This window comes from Vulpes vulpes, chromosome 14, assembly GCF_048418805.1.
Source record: "Vulpes vulpes isolate BD-2025 chromosome 14, VulVul3, whole genome shotgun sequence".
NCBI classification, from domain to species: Eukaryota; Metazoa; Chordata; class Mammalia; order Carnivora; family Canidae; genus Vulpes; species Vulpes vulpes.
The window spans coordinates 106,819,293-106,836,172 of record NC_132793.1 but is presented as its reverse complement, the minus strand read 5'-3'; the positions used below and the strand labels follow the sequence as shown (position 1 = coordinate 106,836,172).

The 16,880-nt window shown below is 42.8% G+C and overlaps 2 protein-coding genes across 2 annotated transcripts in view; both read right to left on the bottom strand.

Annotated features, from left to right (window-relative positions):
- Window positions 1–597: 597 nt before the first annotated feature.
- LOC112920849 (MORF4 family-associated protein 1) lies at window positions 598–2,717 on the bottom strand. The gene is made up of 3 exons (XM_025999858.2): window positions 2,588–2,717; window positions 2,034–2,467; window positions 598–1,660 (listed from the first exon to the last, which is right to left on the bottom strand). Exon 2 carries the CDS (start codon window positions 2,427–2,429, stop codon window positions 2,046–2,048), a length of 384 nt encoding a protein of 127 aa, XP_025855643.1. The 5' UTR covers window positions 2,430–2,467; window positions 2,588–2,717; the 3' UTR covers window positions 598–1,660; window positions 2,034–2,045.
- LOC112922735 (epididymis-specific alpha-mannosidase-like) overlaps window positions 2,558–16,880 on the bottom strand; it is a 46,242-nt gene continuing 31,919 nt past the window's right edge. The window contains 1 exon segment of the mRNA XM_072735174.1: window positions 2,558–2,931. Coding sequence (XP_072591275.1) covers window positions 2,558–2,931 — 374 coding nt within the window.

Below are 16,880 nucleotides of genomic sequence, written 5' to 3'. Positions count from 1 at the left end.
GAGGCCTGTTAGACTAGGCAGAGAAGCAGCCCTAGAAACAGCCTCAGCAGACCCCACAGGCAGCTCACACAGAGATGCCCTTCAAAGTCGTCCCAGCTTGTAGCAAGAGGCAAAGAGTCCTTGGATATGGGCCACCCAGGAAAGGGGGCATGACCTCAGCTAAGGCTACTCTTAAGCAGAGGTGCTTCTGGAGGGCTGACCAGCTACACGCCATCTGTCAGCAACACTTCTAGCAGCTGAGGAGTAAGCGCATCATATCTGAAGGTGCTGGGAGTGGTGTGGTCCACACCCCCCCTTACCATAGCATTCCCTAATGTGAGGGCTAATGTTCCAGTTTTTTAGGTTAGGCGACTGCAAGTACTATGACCTGTCTGAAGGCAATGGCCCCAGACCACAGGATTACAAGAGGTTCCTTCCTACACTAGAAACTGAGTCTGCCCTTTTTTGATCAACATGTAGATACTAGCATGCAGAGATAAATCTTCCCCATGACCAGAGGCTGAGAGTGTCAAAAACTAGAAGAAATTCATCCTCCATTTGGTAATGATGACAATCAATGAGAAAGATTTTGAGAGAAATAAAACTTTAGTCAATAAGTTTTTAGGTCCTTTGTCTTTTCAAGCAAATGAATACTTTTATTAACATGTTTTTTTTTTTTTTGTTTTTTTTTTTTTTAATTACACATGGTAGGGTTTTGACCTCAAATGCTTTGTCAGGTCTGCTACTCAAATGAACTTATAGCAGGACACCTATCAACCTCAAAAATACCTAGTCCCTGTCCAGTTTAGGGTCCAATGCAGACAGTCCTCCTTTCTTTTCCCAGCCAGCCCCTCAAGAGCCTTTGCAAATATCTCTTCCATTGTGAATCCCCTGAAATGCATCAGAATATTACATCAACTTGTACAAAAACCAAGATCTTGTCTATTCTAGGTTCCATATCAAATAAAACTGAGTTGGGTTGTCCAAATAAACTGACCAGACAGGTTACATCAGATAGTGCGCCACATAAAATTTAAATTTTGAACAAAATACATCTTTTCTCCTTTGGTCTCACACAGAAATTAAAGTCCGGAAAATACAGACACTATTATCATCCTCCACACCTCCTTTCGACTCCTCAGTCCTAGCCAGGTCAACCCCATTCACATTCCCAGTTGAAGTCTGGTCCCTTCTTCTTCAGCTTCTTGAGCAGTTGCTGCATGAAGGAATCTTCCAGAAGTAAGCAGCTCCTTCAGCACCTCCAGAGCTGGAAGACTCCAACTCTTGAGTCTCATGTGACACAGACTCAAAGATCCAGGGAGCTATATCAAGTCACACAAGAAAGCACAAAGCACCTCAAAACCTAGAAATCACCAAAGCCCAAGAACAAACATCACTGCTGCAAGAGCTTACAATCTCGGCCCTAATTCTCATGTGAGAGCATCTTCCAAATAAAAGTTACTTTCCCAAACAAAAACATTTAACAGTCAAAACTTATTTTGAGGTCACCAACCACAGACCATAGCAAAAACGTAGTGTAAGTGAGGACAGAGTGTGGGGTGGGGTGGGGGGTGGGGGAGGTGGGGGAAGAGAGAGAGAAAACAAAAGGCTCTCTGGTTTCAGCTTCTCAAGGATGTCAGCCAATCTCCCATCAGTTGACCAGAATCCGTTGGCTGTAAACCTAAAGCACAGTTCGGGAGTAGAGGGGAGAAAGCCGTCATTAAAGAGGTTAATTCTGAAAAAGAAAACCAAACGAATCAAAACCCCTCACCAACTCAAACATGCAGGACGCCCCCCCCCACCCACTCCGATCTTCCGGCAAACCCCGAAACGGCCCAACAACCGCTCCCCTCGGCTGGTCCTCTCTCTCCTCGCCGAGGCTCGGCGGCCCCGGCGTGACTCTGCCTCCCTCAAGGCCTGCACAGGTGGCTCTGCAGGGCACCGCGGCTCCCGGGTGCAACCGGACACACTCCGGCCGCCCTGCTCACACGCAGGGCACAACCGGAGCGCGCCGCGGCCTCTGCCCCCCCCGCGCCGCCTCCCTCCCGCCTTACCGCCCTCCTCCTTCAGGACGACTCGCTTCTCTCTATCCGCCGCACCAGCTCCACCAGCATCTCTGCCATCTTCGCGATCTCCTTGGCCTTCTCGTCCGCCTTCTCGCCCCTCTTGGCCGCTCTGCCGTCCACCGCGTCGCCGGGATTCTGCAGGTGATTCAGGGCGCTCTCCTCCGAGGCCTCCACCTGCGTTTTTATCTGGATGAGCATATTGTCCATCTCCCACAGCTTGCTCCTGTTGCGCATGTAGGCTCGGCCGTGCTCCCGGGTGAGGGCGGCGATGTCTTCCCGCATCTCGTTGATGACCGGCAGCAGGAACTGCTCGAAATCCTCCTCGGGCTCCAGCACTTCCACCTCCTCCGGCTCCGCCAGCTCGACGATGTCCAAGGGCCGCATCCTCTCTGCCTCTCCGGAACCGCGCTTACCGACGTCTGCTGCGGAGAGAAAATGGAGACTCGCTAGGCTTACCGACAGAGTTCCAGAAAATCCTTGAAAACTTTTACCCTTTTTAAACTTTTTTCGCTTCACAGGAGCCGCGGAAACGAGCGACTTACGAGGAGAGGAGCCGCGAACAAAATGGAGTCCCAGCCGTCAACCAGCGCCCTGCGCGTTGCGGCCCCTTTCGCGACACGGCCGTGCCTCTTTACGGTCACGCCGCTCGTGGAACGAGGCGCGGGCGCGCGCACGTCGACGGAGGATGGGCGGAGCAACCACGCCGCGCGGCCGCGAGCGCGCACGTACTGGCGCGCACTGTGGTTGATTTGCGCTTGCCACTGTCCCCTAGGTCGCGCCCCTGCGCTGCCCTCCTTTTGGGGTGAGCCGTTCTGGGCGCGCCCTCCTCTTGGAGGGCTTCTGGAGCACTCAGTCATATATTTTTTAAGGCTTAAACGCGCCCTTCCTGCAATAAACAAAGATAGAAAGGCCGTGGCATCCCCATTCTAACACCCATAGCCCCTTGTGTTTTAGTAGGGCGGCAAACCCTTCTGAGCTGTCAGGAAAGTGCATTTTCCCGTCATCTTCGGCTTACAGTCGGAAATGCCTGCGTGTGTTTTCACCAGGCGGGACCCCCCTCGCTCCAGGGTACCAGGCCCCTTCTGGTACCTTCATCCCGAGGCTCCGCCAGACCCAAAGCTCAGGGGGATGTGAGGAGGGTTTTCTTGGCTAGCCTTTGCAGGTGTCACCACCGGTCGAGGGTCCTCTGGGGGTCTGTGTCCCTGAAGCCCTGGGCGCAGCTTGGCACGTGCTAGTAAACTCGCTTTAAGGGGCGCCTGGGTGGCTCGGTGGTTGAGCATCTGCCTTCATCTGGGTGGTGGTCGGGGGGTCATGGGATCAAGTCCTGCATTGAGCTCGTCCAAGGGAGCCTGCTTCTCCCTCTGCTTATGTCTCTGCCTCTTTCTCTGTGTCTCTCATGAATAAATAAACAAAATCTTTTTTTTTTAAACCCTACTAAACAATTTTGAGAAATGATAATTTTCTAGCCTGTGGATGGGGTCATAAAACAGGAGTTAAAACTTGAGGAATCCAGCTTGCACAAGTGCGGAGCCTTTGGCTTTTGTTTTGCACAAATCTTAGTTGTGACTATGGCAAGAGTTAAGGGGGAAAAGAAACAATAGTCATGAAAATGCTTTGTAAATACCAAATATATACACATGTAAGGTCCTTATATTTTAGATATTTGTCAGATTCCTTATCTTTTGTTGCTTTACTAGAAATCCAACTTTTGGGCTTCCTCAGTATATCAGAGGCAGCTAGCTCATCAGGTTTTTTTAAAGATTTTATTTATTTATTTGAGAGAGAGAGAGAGGCAAAGACATAGGCAGAGGGAGAAGCAGGCTCCATGCAGGGAGCCTGATGTAGGACTCCGTCCCTGGACCGCAGGATCACCACCTGAGCTGAAGGCAGATGCTCAACCGCTGAGCCACCCAAGCATCCCTCATAAGTGTTTTTGTATGCATAAAAATATATAGCTCCAACAACAACAAGAGATACCATTGCACTCTTGTTAAAAAAAAAAAAACCCAATCCAGAAAACTGACAGCACCAAATGCTAGTGGGGATGTGATGTGAAGCAACAGGAACTCTCATTCCTTGCTAGTACAAATGCAAAATGGTACACAGTCACCATGAAAGACAGTTTGGCAGTTTCTTATAAAACTAAGCATACTCTTTCTATATGGTCCAGCAATTGTGCTCCTTGGTATTTCCCCAAACGACTTGAAAACTGACACCTGCACAAGATGTTTATAGCAGCTCTATTCATACTTGCCCAAACCTAGGAGGATTTAAGGTGTCCTTTATTAGTTTTTTAAAATGATTTTATTTATTTATTTCAGTGACAGAGCATGAGAGAGAGTACAAGTAGAGGAGAGAGGAAGAAGCTGACACCCTGCTGAGCAGGGAGCCCCAGGTGGGGCCAGATCTCAGGATCCCAGAATCATGACCCGAGCCAAAGGCAGCCACTTAACAGACTAAGCCATCCAGTGCCCCTTAAAGTGTCCTTTAAGAGGTGAATGGAAAAATAAACTGTGGTAATCCAGACAGCGAAGCATTATTTGGCCTTGTGAAATTGAAGAAGGGAAAACCTCATTAAAACCTGAATCAGGTTCTGCAAGGTGAGCTCTCATGGTCTCCTTGTCAATAGCAAATCCAACAGGAAGAGGCACAAGAAACCTTGCAGGTGGATCTACTTAACCTACTACTACTGTCCTTGGCAGGAGGAAGAAGGGCTTACCTCTTCCCTTAGCAACAGTCCAGCCAATAAGAAGCCACTACACTTCAAACTCCCCATTTACTCCAGTGGATTTCCTGTTTACAACAGCCCTCCTAACTCCCCCTTTCCTCTATAAAAAAGTGTTCTTTTTTACTGTGGGTGCTAACCTATGGTTTTGCCACAGGTTTCTTGTCCTGGGTTGTAATTCTCTGCTGGTCCCGAGTGAACCCATTTTCTGCTGGTAAAATAACTGGTAGTGTTATTTTCAAGGTTAACAAGGCTCTTTTTTCAGATATCAGCGTGAGTGTCTGCTCTCACCTCCTTAGGATCTTTGACCATTTGCTAAATGAATGAAATGAGAAGTTAATAGTGTTTTTCATATTTTCTATAACCTTGTTAATGTGTTGTCCGTTTGACCTACCAATGATGTCTTTATGTTGATGGATTTAACTTCTTGTAATTCTATCACTTTTTTGCACGCACATATACACATGCAGATATTTTATTCACTTGCACAGAGGTTAGAATCCTCATATAATTCTTATCAATAGAAGTTTCAGGAAGGTTCCCCTCCACCCCCAAGTCTGCTTGGCTATTTTTTCTTTCTCTTTTGTTTTATTAAAGTACTATTTTTCACAGATTCTCATTGCAACTTGTTTTCACATTTAAATTTTCTGAAATTGTGCTGCATCTTTCATTTGCTTCGATTTTTAAAAAAGATTTTATTTATTTATTCATGAGAGACACACACAGAGAGGCAGAGACAGAAGCAGAGGGAGAAGCAGGCTCCCTGCAGGGAGCCTAATGTGGGACTTGATCCCAGGACCCCAGGACCATTTCTTGAGCCAAAGGCAGATGCTCAGCCACTGAGGGACCCGGGTGCCCCCATTTGCTATGATTAAAAAAATTGATTCACATTTTAATTGTATTCACATTTTTAGCATTACCTAAAAGAAGGATAAATCTTAAAAATTGATGGCTTCTTAGATTTGACATAATTCCTTATCATTTCAAAATCTTTTTTATAAATTTATTTTTATTGGTGTTCAATATGCCAACATATAGAATAACACCCAGTGCTCATCCCATCAAGTGCCCCCCCTCAGTGCCTGTCATCCAGTCACCCCCACCCTCATTTCAAAATCTTAATATGATTTTGCTGCTTGCTCAGTTATCTGTTTTCTATAGTATCTGATCCTGTATGTACCTTGCTTTAGAACAGGATGTTCTCACCTGAGGGTGATTTGTCCCCCAGAGTATATTTGGCAATGTCTGGAGGCATTTTTGACTGGCACGGCTTGTGGGGGAAGGGCTGTTATTGGCGTGTAGTGGATAGAATCCAGGGATGTTCTTAGCATTGCCTGGCTAATTTTGATAGTCTTTTGTTTCTTGCCCTTTTTTTTTTTCCTTCAGTCACCTTCCATTTCTTTAAATATTTCATAAAAAGTCATTTTATATTTTATATATGATAATTCCAATATCAGTTGCTTTTTGTTCCTGTGACTCATTCATGGTGTTTTGTTCCTCTGTGTATGTGTGTATAATATTTGACTGAACTTAATTTGAGGGAATCCTAACAGGTTTGGTTGAGAAAGCTACTCCAGCAGGGATTTGTGGTTATTTCTGTTGGGCACAAACCTCCAAATCTGGTTGAGGGGAATCTCATAATTACAAATTCTCAGAATTCTTGTTTCAAATTTATATTTATATTTTTGTTAGTTGTTTTCACCTATAACCATAATATATAACTAGTACCTTTGCACAGGTTGGAAGACTTTCAATGGCATGATTGCTTCAACTCCTCCAAGACCTAGTCTCCCATCCCCCACATTTCTGCTATTGGTAGCTCTGGATTTGATCTTTGCTCATGCATTTGGTTTTAGTATTCATTTCCCTCCTGGCCACCTTTGGGGATTTCTCTTACATTCTTGCAACCTCAGCAATGCATTTAAAGGAAAGTTTGTTGTAATCTCTGCAGCCTTTGGGTGTGGCGGAAGAGCGTTTTAGAATGTTCTATCCACCATAACTTCAGAAGCAGATGGCCTCCCTCCAGCCTAGTTTTCCTGCTCTTGCACCCCATTGCATGCTTGGCTGAGAAGCCAGAGGACATCAGTACTTTCAGGATACTGGAGCCCCACCTCTCCTGGGGCATTAAGGGAGAAGGTACTCCAGGAACCCTAAGCTGTTTGCACTTCAAGGACCTGGAGACCAGCCAGCCCCACCTTATCCCCTTTCCGAGTGGAGGCTGGCAGGATTGGGTAATGAAACTAATGGGATGGAGGCTTATGGCCCTCTCTTCTCCCTCCTGGTGGAGTACCTAGCATATTTGACACTCAGAAGGGATAACTTTTTAAAATTTACATTTTTTATTTAAATTCAATTTGCCAACATATAGTGTAACACCCAGTGCTCATCCCATCAAGTGCCCTCCTTAGTGCCCATCACCCAGTTATCCCATCCCCCCACCTACCTCCCCTTCTGCAACCGTTTGTTTGTTTCCCAGAGTGAGGAAACTCTCATGGTTTGTCTTCCTCTCTAATTTTTCCCACTCAGTTCCCCTCTTTTCCCTTGTAATCCTTTTCAGGAGGGATAATTTTTTAAAATTTATTTTTTATTGGTGTTCAATTTGCCAACATATAGAATAACACCCAGTGCTCATCCCATCAAGTGCCCCCCTCAGTGCCCGTCACCCGTTCACCCCCACCCCCCGCCCACCTCCCTTTCTACCACCCCTTGTTTGTTTTCCAGAGTTAGGAGTCTGTCATGTTCTGTCTCCCTCTTTGATATTTCCCACTCACATTTTCTCCTTTCCCCTTTATTGCCTTTCACTATTTTTTATATTCCCCAAGTGAATGAGACCATATAATGTTTGTCCTTCTCCGATTGACTTACTTCACTCAGCATAATACCCTCCAGTTCCAACCACATCGAAGCAAAGGGTGGGCATTTGTCATTTCTGATGGCTGAGGAATATTCCATACATAGACCACATCTTCTTTATCCATTCATCTTTTGATGGACACCGAGGCTCCTTCCACAATTTGGCTATTGTGGACATTGCTGCTAGAAACATCGGGGTGCAGGTGTCCCGGTGTTTCACTGTATCTGTATCTTTGGGGTAAATCCCCAGCAGTGCAATTGCTGGGTCGTAGGGCAGGTCTATTTTTAACTCTTTGAGGAACCTCCACACAGTTTTCCAGAGTGGCTGCACCAGTTCACATTCCCACCAACAGTGCAAGAGGGTTCCCCTTTCTCCACATCCTCTCCAACATTTGTGGTTTCCTGCCTTGTTAATTTTCCCCATTCTCACTGGTGTGAGGTGGTATCTCATTGTGGTTTTGATTTGTATTTCCCTGATGGCAAGTGATGCGGAGCATTTTCTCATGTGCTTGTTGGCCGTGTCTATGTCTTCCTCTGTGAGATTTCTCTTCATGTCTTTTGCCCATTTCATGATTGGATTGTTTGTTTCTTTGCTGTTGAGTTTAATAAGTTCTTTATAGATCTTGGATACTAGCCCTTTATCTGATGTCATTTGCAAATATCTTCTTCCATTCTGTAGGTTGTCTTTTAGTTTTGTTGACTGTTTCTTTTGCTGTGCGAAAGCTTCTTATCTTGATGAAGTCCCAATAGTTCATTTTTGCTTTTGTTTCTCTTGCCTTCATGGATATAGCTTGCAAGAAGTTACTGTGGCCAAGTTCAAAAAGGGTGTTGCCTGTGTTCTCCTCTAGGATTTTGATGGAATCTTGTCTCACATTAAGATCTTTCATCCATTTTGAGTTTATCTTTGTGTATGGTGTAAGAGAGTGGTCCAGTTTCATTCTTCTGCATGTGGATGTCCAATTTTCCCAGCACCATTTATTGAAAAAACTGTCTTTTTACAGTGGATAGTCTTCAGGAAGGATAATTTTTAATATCCTCTACTTTCTATGGCAAATTATTTGCAGTAATAAATGTGAAATTAAACTATTTGGGATATTGTGGGCATTTCTTATTCCAAAATACATCCAGATATTGCTTCAATTGTCTCCTCTTTTGCTTAAAAATTTTCTTTATTGAACTCCATGGGGGTCAGTGCCTTTCAAGGTGCCCGCTTCTCATTTCCTAATGAAATTAAGAGTAATTATGGGCCAATTGTTGGTTTCACAACACAAAGGGTTTCAAGTTCCTCCAAATTCCCAAAAGAAAAACAAGCAGAACTTTTTACTCAATAGCTTTGATGGCTACCTAGTGGTTTGATCTTTGCTCTTGTGATTTGTGAAATAGTGGGAAATCTATATATTAGTCACTGTCCCAGATTCCTGACACAGAGCTCCTAAAATCCTAAGTGATAAGAGCCCTAGGAAAAACTACTGTTCTAATATTTGGTCTTTGACTCTGGTTCCTGACAGAGCTCCTACATCCCTTGGAATTTTCTGGGTGATAGGTATGTCTTTCCTTCTAATGATGTGACTCTGGATAGTCAATGAAGCCTCCATAAGAATCTCAATCTTATGGGTTCAGAGAGCTTCTGGATTGGTGAACACATCTACATGTGGAAGATGATACATCCCCACTCCATGAGGACAGAAGCTCCTGTACTTGGAACTCTTGTTTCTATCTGGCTGTTCACTCATATTCTTTATTATATCCTTTATCATAAACCAGTAAATATGGGTAAGGGGCGTCTGGCTGGCTTAGTCTGTAGAGCATAGACTCTTGATCTCAAACTCTTGAGTACAAGCCCCACACTGGGTGTAGAGATTACTTAAAATCTTAAAAAAAAGACATATACATATACATATATATATATTCTGCCTTTTAAAATTGTTGTTTCAAAATTAAAGTATTAAGAAAATAAAATGTTACATCAGTGGTATAATTTACTGGTTTTCTAAATTGTGCCTTTTGGTTTTATTTATATTTTATTAAAATCTATGTGCTAACATTAGACACTTAGTTACATGAAATTATTTCCTAAGGCAGCCCAGGTGGCTCAGCGGTTTTGCGCCACCTTCAGCCCAGGGCGTGATCCTGGAGACCCGGGATGGAGTCCCACGTCGGGCTCCCTGCATGGAGCCTGCTTCTCCCTCTGCCTGTGTCTCTGCCTCTCTCTTTCTGTGTCTCTCATGAATAAATAAAAAAAAAAATCCTAAAAAAATTATTTTCCTACTAGACTAATCTGTAATGAAAAACGTGTTTCCCCATTACTCTCACACTACTATCCACACTTACAATACCTTGCTTCACTTTTTTTTTTAAAATTTTTATTTATTTATGATAGTCACAGAGAGAGAGAGGCAGAGACACAGGCAGAGGGAGAAGCGGGCTCCATGCACCGGAAGCCCGACATGGGATTCGATCCCGGGTCTCCAGGATCGCGCCCTGGGCTAAAGGCAGGCGCTAAACCGCTGCGCCACCCAGGGTTCCCCCTTGCTTCACTTCTGACACCATTATATGTGGGGTTTCCAGCAAGCAATTCTCCTGCAGCACTAGCAGGGTGTCGTATAATTTGGCTCAATTCTGATACCATCTACCTAGATTTAGCGTCAGATCCCACGAGTTAGGGGCTCAATCCTGTAAGAGTGTGCCCACTTTAGACACCAATAAAAAATTCCAGGTTGTTACTTGTACTTCTGACAAATTAACTATAAATCAGGGTTCCCATGACCCCCTCCTTACATTTGCTACAATAGCAGAGAGAGCTCAGGGAAACACTCATATTTACTGGTTTATGATAAGGGACATAATAGAGGATATTAATGAACAGCCGATAGAGACAATTCCAATATCCCACTATCCAGGGAGTTTCTGTTCCCATGGAAGTGGGGATGCCTCTGAATCAGCTTCTATGTAGAATAAATGTTTATAAAAGGAAAAATCATTAGGATGATCTAATTGGAGGCTCACATATTGTATTCATCTCCTGTGGCTGCTGTAACACATTATCACAACTTTAGTGATTTGAAACAATACACATTTGTTATATTACAAACCTGGGATCAGAAGTGTAAATCAAGATGTCATCATGGCCTCAAACCTCTCCCTCTTCAGAGGAGAATCTGGTTCCTGGCCAGATTTTAGCTTCTAGAGACACCCAAGTTCTTTGGCTTGGAGCGCCTCCTCTGTCCCCAGCCTCTAGCTTCTGTGGTCACCTCGATTTCTTCTTGGACTCTGATCCTCCTTCTTCTTATAAGGACCTTATGGTTTCATGGGGTCCATCCAGATAATCTGGAATAAACTGGCCATCTCTAGATCAGTCGTGTAATCCTATCTGCAAATCTCTTTGGGCACTTAAGATGGCACTTAGGTTTACAGGATTAGGATTTGGGCATCATTGGGGGCATTATTCAGCCCACCTCATATATATTCTCAACACTAACTGCAGTGGTTGTATTTTGAGGGAGGGGTATTTTATCACTGACATTGTTTAGAATTGCCTGTACATAGTGATAACAGAAAGCAGACAGATTTAGTCGGTTTTATTATTTTTATTTTTTAATTAATTTTTAATTTATTTAAATATTTATTTATTTATTCATGAGAGAGAGAGAGAGAGAAAGAGAGAGAGAGGCAGAGACACAGGCAGAGGGAGAAGCAGGCTCCATGCACCGGGAGCCCGACGTGGGATTCCATCCCGGGTCTCCAGGATCACGCCCTGGGCTGAAGGCGGCGCTAAACCGCTGAGCCACCCAGGCTGTCCTTATTATTGTTTTTATTTTTATTTTTATTTTAAAAAAATTTTTTAAAATTTTTATTTATTTATGATAGTCACACAGAGAGAGAGAGGCAGAGACACAGGCAGAGGGAGAAGCAGGCTCCATGCACCGGGAGCCCGACGTGGGATTCCATCCCGGGTCTCCAGGATCACGCCCTGGGCCAAAGGCAGGCGCCAAACCGCTGTGCCACCCAGGGATCCCTTATTATTGTTTTTAAATCCCCTATAGATATTGCATTCTTTTTGCTTGCCTCCTAATGCCTCATCCTTGGTCTTCTACTACTCTACACACATACACCCCTTGTACCCCCAGGAGAATCTATAACATTTTTCTTTTCCATCTGTTCAGATTAGCAAATTCAAAGATGCAGGTCTGCAAATAGGTTCATGTCCAATGTGGCAGCTCCAGGGGCCTTGACAGCATAATGCCAGGCAGTTTCAGCTAGATAGATTATGTGGGGACTTGACTTTCCCCAAGTCGGAAACTGAATAACCATTTGCTGTGGATCCATTGACACGTGGCAAGGCCATGGGGGGAAACATTGGAACTCCCAGTCATATGACTTGGGTCTGAACCTTGAGGAAAGGCAGGAAGAGGGATCTTTTATCCTTCTTGATGTTCTTGTCGGGGAGGTGATGCTGTGGACCCAGAGGGAGCCTGCAGCACAGACCATCTTTAATGAGTCCTAGAGTCCTCTCTGGATGCCTGGAAGTCCACTGGGGTGAGCGGGGAAGGGTGGGATGTGGGATGGTGGGCATTACAGCTGCTCAAACACTTGTGGTCCTGGGAGAGACTGATGCTCAGAGGTTAAGTCACGCCCCATTCCCAGGGTTGGCAGAAGGCTGGTGTATGCCTCTAAGGATGTCAAGAGGGATAGGACTCCTCTCTCTTTGCTATTTGCACTTGCTGGCCCACAAGAGCACAGACTGCCGTACTTCTTCTGGTCTCTTTTTTGCTTGTTTCTCTGAGACCTGAACTGAAGCCTGAGGTTTTCAGAAGTGGTTAGAGAGAGTGGGGATGTTAACATGGCCCACAGGCTTTATCTTATCTGGGAGGAGGAGGAGGAGGAAGGAGCATAGGTGACAAAGACCTCTGTGCGGTAGCGAAGTATAATGATTATTTTATTTTGATATCCAATAAAGAAATACAGATTTATTCATGATTATCAGGACAAAAATCTCAGGAAATAACTGAGATTAAATTGAAACGACTAGAGAGAATAAAACGAAAGCTTGACCAATTGAAAAGGAAAAAAAATGGGGCACCTAGGTGGCTCAGTGATTGAGCATCTGCCTTTGGCTCAAGTCATGATCCCGGGATCCTGGGATCAAGTTCTGCATTGGGCTCCCTGCAGGGAGCCTGCTTCTCCCTCTGCCTATGTCTCTGCCTCTCTCTCTGTGTCTCTCATGAATAAATAAATAAAATCTTTAAAAAAAGAAAAGAAGAAAAGAAAAAATGAGAAAGAAAACAATACAGTAAATGAAAGAGAGAAGAAATAAAGTCCAATCAGCAAGCAATCCATTAAAAACCAAAATTCAGCTGAGTACATTTTGAAGCTCTTACAAGCTTTATGATGATTCATGAATCACGCGGCATTCCATCTAGCAGACAGAAAGACTCTCAAGAGCTGTGCAAAATGAAAGATTTGTGTAGGCAGAAAGGGCCAGACAAGGAAGTTACCAGCAGAGTGGATTGTCTGAGGTAAGCTCATCTTCCTTTAGGGGACAGCATGGACCCATCCAGCAGATGACCTCACTGGTCACTGCTGACCAGGTGATTCCAGATTGACTGGTTTGAGACAGAACTGCTGGAAGAAGCTGAAACTGTAATTAAATTAGGTGTTAAGTCTTCATTTGGTGATGTGGGCTTAGCACAAGTGACTCCATTCTGTACCTGCCATTGAGAGGTGGCACTTCAAAACAAAACACTCACTGTTTTGTTTTGAAGATTTATTTATTTACTTAAGAAGGTGAGAGAGAGAGAGGGGCAGCAGGAGAGACAGAATCCCAAGGAGACCCTGTGTTGAGCCCAGAGCTAGACGGCAGGATCAATCCCAAGACTCCAAGATCATGACCTGAGCCAAAGGTAGACACTTAACAGACTGAGCCACCCACGTGCCCCAAGTTTTATTTTTATTTAAGTAATCTCTACATTTAATGTAGGGCTCACACTCATGACTCTGAGATGGAGTCACTTGCTCCTCCACTTGAGCCAACAATGCGCCCCTTTTCAACATTTTCAATAGTTTCTGTGAACATAACAATATATGTATATATGCACGATATATATATAGAATATATGTAACATTTTATATATGCAGTATTGTGTATAATATATATAATTATCATAATATATACTTAAAATATTTTATTTATTTATTAATGAAAGAAACAGAGAGAGAGACATAGACACAGGCAGAGAGAGAGAGGCAGAGAGAGAGAAGCAGGTTCAATCAGGGAGCCCGACATGGACTCGATCCTGGGTCTCCAGGATCACGCCCTGGGCTGAAGGCAGGCGCCAAACCACCCAGGGATCCCCATAATATATGCTTTTATTTTATTTTATTTTATTTTATTTTATTTATTTTTTAAAGATTTTATTTATTTATTAATGAGAAACAGAGAGAGAGAAAGAGGCAGAGACACAGGCAGAGGGAGAAGCAGGCTCCATGCAGGGAGACCCGACATGGAGACCCGACATGGGACTTGATCCTGGTTCTCCAGGATCAGGCCCCGGACTGAAGGTGGCGCTAAACCGCTGAGCCACCCAGGTTGCCCTAATATATGCTTTTAAAGGAAATGCACATATAAACATCAACCAGGTCAGGCAATAAAACCATGCCAACACTTCCAGAGCTTCTGGTGTGTTTCTTCTGAATTCAGTCCTCCTGCTACCCACCTTCCCAGAGGTAACCTTTCCTGTGACTTTTGGTTAGCTATATCTTTGCTCTTCTTTATTGTTTTATTGGCTCTGAATGCAATAGTAAATAATATAGTGGTTCCCCCTATTTTTGAACTTTGTATAAATGGAATCATAGTTTCTCCTTTGTCTCTTGCTTCTTTTACTCAATATTTTATGTATGGGAGATCCACCTATGTTGATGCAGGTAGGTATAGCTCACTCATTTTTTAAATTAAGTTTTAAATTTTTATTTCAGCATAGTTAGCATACAGTGTAATATTAGTTTCAGATATACAAAATAGTGAGTCAGCACTTCCATACAATGCTTAGTGCTCATCACAAGTCCACTCCCTAATCCTCATCGCCTGTTTCATCCCCCTTCATGTTCCTTCTGTTAACACCAGTGTGCTCTCCATAGTTGAGTCTGTTTCTTGGTTTATCTCTCCCTCCTTTTTCCCCCCTGTGTTCATTTGTTTTGTTTCTTAAATTCCACATATGAGTAAAATCATATTCTTCTTTCTCTGACTGACTTATTTGGCTTAGCATAATACTCTCTAGCTCTATCCACATTGTTGCAAATGGCAAACTTTGATTCTTTTTTGTGGCTGAATAAACTATATATCTATATGTCACTTCTTCCTACTTCTTTATCCACTCATCAATCAATAGACGGTTGCTTTCATGTCTTGGCTATTGTAAATAATGCAGCAATAAACATAGGATGTGTTTATTTATATATATATGTTATATATATGCATATATACCTTTGAATTAATATTTTTGTATTTTTAATTTTTTAATTTTTTGTATTTTTGTATTTTTAAGGTAAATATCCAGTAGTGCAATTAATGCACTGTAGGATATTTTTAACTTTTTGAGGAACCTCTATACTGTCTTCCAGAGTGGTTGTACCAGTTTGCATTCCCATCAATAGTGCATGAGTGTTCCTTTTCCTCCACATCCTGTTGTTTCTTGTTTCTTGTGTTGTTGTTTTTAGCCACTCTGACTGGAGTGAGGTGATATTGTAGTTTTGACTTGCATTTCCCTGATGGTCAGTGATATTGAGTATCTTTTCATGTGTCTGTATGTCTTGGAGAAATGTATGTTCACATCTTCTGCCCATTTTAATTTTTATTTTATTATTATTTTTTGCCCATTTTCAAATTGGATTATTTGGGGGTTTTTTGGGTCTTGAGTTGTATCAGTTTTTCTTATACATTTTGAATACTAAACCTTTATCATCAGATGTCATTTGCAAATATCTTCTATTCAGTAGGTTGTCTTTTAGTTTTGTTGATTGTTTACTTCACTGTGCAGAAACTTTTTATCTTGATGAAGTCCCAATAGCTTATTTTTGCTTTTGTTTCCTTTGCCTTAGGAGACATACCTAGAAAAATGTTGCTATGGAGATGTCAGAGAAATTACTGTGTTCTCCTCTAGGAATTTTATGGTGTCAGGTGTTACATTTAGGTCCTTAATCCATTTTGAATTTATTGTAGTGAGTGGATAAAGAATATAATCCAGTTTCATTCTTTGGCATGTTGCTGTTCTGTTTTCCCAACACCACTTATTGAGCAGACTTTTTCCCATTGCATTTTCTTTCCTCCTTTGTTGAAGATTAATTAGCCATATAACTGTGGGCTTATTTCTCTTTTCTGTTCCATTGATGTATGTGTTTATTTTTGTGTCAGTACCATACGGTTTTGATCATTACAGCTTTGTAATATAACTTGAAGTCTGGAATTGTGATGCCTCCAGCTTTGTTTTTCTTTTTCATGATTGCTTTGGCTATTTGGAGTATATTGTGGCATAATACACATTTTAGGTAGTTTTTTCCAGCTCTGTGAAAAATGCTGTTGGTATTTTGATAGGGATAGCATTGAATGTGTAGACTGCTTTGGGTAACATAGATATTTTAACAATATTTGTTCTTCCAATCCATGAGCATGGAATGTTTTTCCATTTCTTTGTGTTATCTTCAATTTCTTTTATTAGTGTTTTATAGTTTTCAGAATACAAGTGTTTCACTTCTTTGGTTAAGCTGATTCCTAGGTATTTTATTTTTATTTATTTTTACAGATGATTTATTCATGAGAGACGCAGAGAGAGGCAGAGACATAGGCAGAGGGAGAAACAGGCTTCCTGTGGAAGCCCAATGCGGGACTTGATCCCAGGACCCCGGAGTCAAGACCTGAGCCAAAGGCAGATGCTCAACCACTGAGCCACGCACGCAGGCACCCAGTATTTTATTATTCTTGGTGCAATTGTAAATGGGATTGTTTTCTTCATTTCTCTTTCTGCTGTTTCATTATTAGTGTACAGAAACACAACAGATTTCTGTACATTGATTTTGTATCCTGAAACCATACTGAGTTCCTTTATCATTTCTAGAAGATTTTTGGGAGAGTTTTTAGAGTTTTCTGTATATAGTATCATGTCATCTGCAAATATAGTTAATTCATTTTGATTGTTCTATGTCAGTAATTCTCAATTTGAGCATGCATCAGAATAACCTGGAAAACTTGTCAAAACACATTGTTG